The 3,466-nt window shown below is 43.1% G+C and overlaps 1 protein-coding gene across 1 annotated transcript in view; it reads left to right on the forward strand.

Moving 5' to 3' along the window:
• Window positions 1–3,466, forward strand: part of dnaja2a (DnaJ heat shock protein family (Hsp40) member A2a) — a 16,190-nt gene that overhangs the window by 4,433 nt on the left and 8,291 nt on the right. Inside the window, exons 3-6 of the mRNA XM_020617168.1 lie at window positions 1,159–1,388; window positions 1,545–1,625; window positions 1,746–1,879; window positions 1,978–2,174. Coding sequence (XP_020472824.1) covers window positions 1,159–1,388; window positions 1,545–1,625; window positions 1,746–1,879; window positions 1,978–2,174 — 642 coding nt within the window. The remainder of the gene's footprint in view (window positions 1–1,158; window positions 1,389–1,544; window positions 1,626–1,745; window positions 1,880–1,977; window positions 2,175–3,466) is intronic.

A 3,466-nucleotide genomic window follows, 5' to 3' on the forward strand; every position in this document is an offset into this window, starting at 1 on the left:
TTTTTCTTTTTCCCTCTGTTATTACATGCTTTTAATGAATAAATAAATAAAGAAAGAAAGAAAGGTTTTGGGACAAGAACACATGAGATTTACTCCCTTGTCTACTGCCACAACCTCCAGTCATTATGGACAGTTGATAAGTTTGTTGTCAGAGGATAAATATCTGTGCAATTTGGTGGAAAAAGTCACTTGTCGTTTTTACACTGCCATTCCAAAGGGTCGCCAATATCCCGCTCTTGTGCTGTTCCTACAGATCAAGCTAAGGTCGGTATAATTACGAGCCAGCCTTTGAATTCAGACAGCAGGTCAGCATTCCACACAAGAGGCAAGACACGAGTCGCTCTACATAAACTGTGAATTAAATTTAGCGCCGGTAGTTTACAAACCAAAACAACAATGGCGGGAGAGATGAGTGCGGATGTAGCTTTGTTGGCTCTTTAAGCATTTCTTTCACTTCATGCAAAATTGGTTATGAGTAATAACTTAACAGAGTACAAGGGTTAAGTCAGTATGTGTTCGTGGCATCAGGAATGCTTTGACCTGTAAGGAGCCAAGAACATTTCGAGGCAGAGCTGCGTGCAGACTTGAGGCGCCGGTGATGATGTCACACATAGTATATTGTATCATCAAAACATAGAACTTAGTCCTGGACTGCCTGCTCACCCTTTCTACACAGAACGTGTTTCCCCTTTATCTCGTCTCCACTACTACTTCCCAAGGTGGACCAGAGGTGGAACGAAAATGGCCTGCCATTCCGTTTTTGCTCCTTACACACAGAAAACAAGACGGTATAAAGGCCCACCAATCCCGCCCCAAAAAGGCAGTGTGTGGACTACTAACTGTGGCCTGTTCGGTCTTAGGTTTTAGCCAGTCATTAAGTGTGTGCCCACCTTAATCTCGAGTGTTTTTCACAGAAAATTGGATGGTAGCTACTGTTCCCTTATGAACCTGATATGGAAAATGATTTTTTTGTCCCACTTTGGCTGTCTTTCTCTTGTTCCCTTTGTAATACTGCCTTTGCCAGTTGAAGCTGCTAGTTGCTGTTTTGTGTATGCCTTGTGGTTAATTTGTTTGCTATGCAGTTTTACTCTTCTGACAAATTGCTTCTTTGTTTTTTTTGTGGTGGTGTTTTTTTTTTTCTGTCCACTCAAAAAATAGTTTAAAGAAATCAGCTTTGCCTATGAGGTGCTGACCAACCCAGAAAAGAAGGATCTTTATGATCGCTATGGAGAACAAGGCCTGCGGGAAGGCGGTGGGGGCGGCCCGGGTATGGACGACATCTTCTCCCACATCTTTGGTGGTGGGCTCTTTGGCTTCATGGGTGGTCAGGGTAGTCGCTCCAGGAATGGAGGCCGGAGAAGAGGAGAGGACATGGTCCATTCACTCAAGTAAGACCAAGCTTCTACATTCACTTATAGATTTATACTGTCTTGGGGGCAGATATTCAGTGAAATATGCTTGATGTTCAGTACAGGTCATCACTATTCTTAACTCATCTGTCTTGTGTCAGTTAACAGTATCTAAATATCATGCTTCCTCTGCAGGGTGTCACTGGAGGATCTCTACAATGGGAAAACAACTAAACTACAACTTAGCAAGAATGTACTGTGTAGCACTTGTAATGGGTAAGTTGTGTAAGCAACATGGTGCTGTAGTCTACTTTGATATAATAGTCTTTTGCTGTGTTAGTCCTGTTACATTCTCTGTTTCTAACAATGAGTCTAATTCTGGGTGTGTGTACGCAGTCAGGGAGGCAAGACGGGTGCTGTACAAAAATGTACAACGTGTAGGGGGCGTGGCATGCGCATCATGATCAGACAGCTGGCCCCAGGGATGGTCCAACAGATGCAGTCTGTGTGTACTGATTGTAATGGTGAAGGTAAGGGCCACAGTGATCCATGATCAACCATTCCATCTCTGTGTTATTGGGTCTTGACCTGCACAGAAACCTTTGATTTCTCTTTGTTGTCTTTCCAGGTGAAGTTATCAGTGAAAAAGACCGCTGTAAAAAATGTGAGGGCAAGAAAGTTGTGAAGGAGGTGAAGATTCTGGAGGTACACGTGGACAAGGGCATGAAGCATGGCCAGAAAATTACCTTTGGAGGGGAAGCTGACCAGGCACCTGGTATTGAGCCTGGGGATATAGTCCTTGTCCTACAGGAAAAAGACCATGAGGTAAGCAGGCCAGTCTATCAGTCCTGTAGCCATTTCCATCTTCCACTGTGTTCTGCATCTCTTGTGCATTCTGTGTCGTGGGGGATTTTTTTATGACACAGTTTGCTCATATCATAGTTTTGTCAGTTGCTAATTATTTCCTGCCCATATTAAGATGACCTTTGTTCTGAGCCAAATTCCCTCAGCTGCCCCCAACTTGGACCCTTTTGAGATTAAATAGTTTAGTGTGCTGTAGCTGCACTTTCCTTATGAAGTACCTTTTATGCATAAAATATTCAACGACCACGTGTCTGGCATTGAGTGCTTGTGGGTTTTGGTGTTTGAAAACAGACAATTTGTGAGCAGCTGCTCCTCTTCTTGTATTTGTTTTCTAACACCGCACTGTCAGCCGTGGAGATCTAGCTGTTCTAATAGTATGGCTGGCTAAAGTATCATTATAATACAGCTGTTTCCGAGGTGAGCACACTGTATATAGCATGAATGTACTGTATATGGACTGCTCTGCAAGTGGATAAAGTTAATGCTAAATTCTTAAGTTCTGCTGCCCAATGTTTGCTCCCTCAGTCTAGAGTAATATTGGAAATGTGGGAAAGCTGAACAGTCTGACCGATTATTTCTAGCCTTCAGCCAGTGCTGCTGAAGCAGCTAGAGGGCATCTAAACAAGACAGTTGAAGAGAAACATGTAGAAGAGGACAGCAGCCACCATGGTGCTGTGGGAGAGCCATCTAGTATAGCAGTGGCAGGTCAGATGAACATCAAGCATGACTCTATAGTATTTGTATATTCTTAATTTAAAAAAAAACATATGAATTATTAATGTTTGAATATGTGCTTGAGGGTCATGAACCCTGACCTTAACTGAGGCAAGTGAAGCCTGCAGTTCTTTAGATGATGATTTCTTTTGTGACCCCTTGGATGCGTCGTCCCTGCGCTCTTGGGGTAATCTTGTTAGGTTGGCCACTCCTGGGAAGGTTCACCACTGTTCCATATTTTCTCCATTTGTGGTTAATGGCTCTCACCGTGGTTCGCTGGAGTCCCAAAGCTTTAGAAATGGCTTTGTAACCCGTTCCAGACGGATAGATGTCAATGAATTGGCTTCTCATGTGTTTCTGAATTTCTTTGGATCACAGCATGATGTCTTGCTTTTTGAGATCTTTTGGCCTACTTCACTTTGTCAGACAGGTTACATGGTGATTTCTTGGTTCAACAGGTCTGGCAGTAATCAGGCCTGGCTGTGGCTAGTGAAATTGAACTCAGCCTTCTAAAAAAATGTGATTAATCACAGTAAATT

The sequence above is a fragment of the Monopterus albus genome, unplaced genomic scaffold, assembly GCF_001952655.1.
Source record: "Monopterus albus unplaced genomic scaffold, M_albus_1.0 scaffold186.1, whole genome shotgun sequence".
In the NCBI taxonomy this organism is placed as follows: Eukaryota; Metazoa; Chordata; class Actinopteri; order Synbranchiformes; family Synbranchidae; genus Monopterus; species Monopterus albus.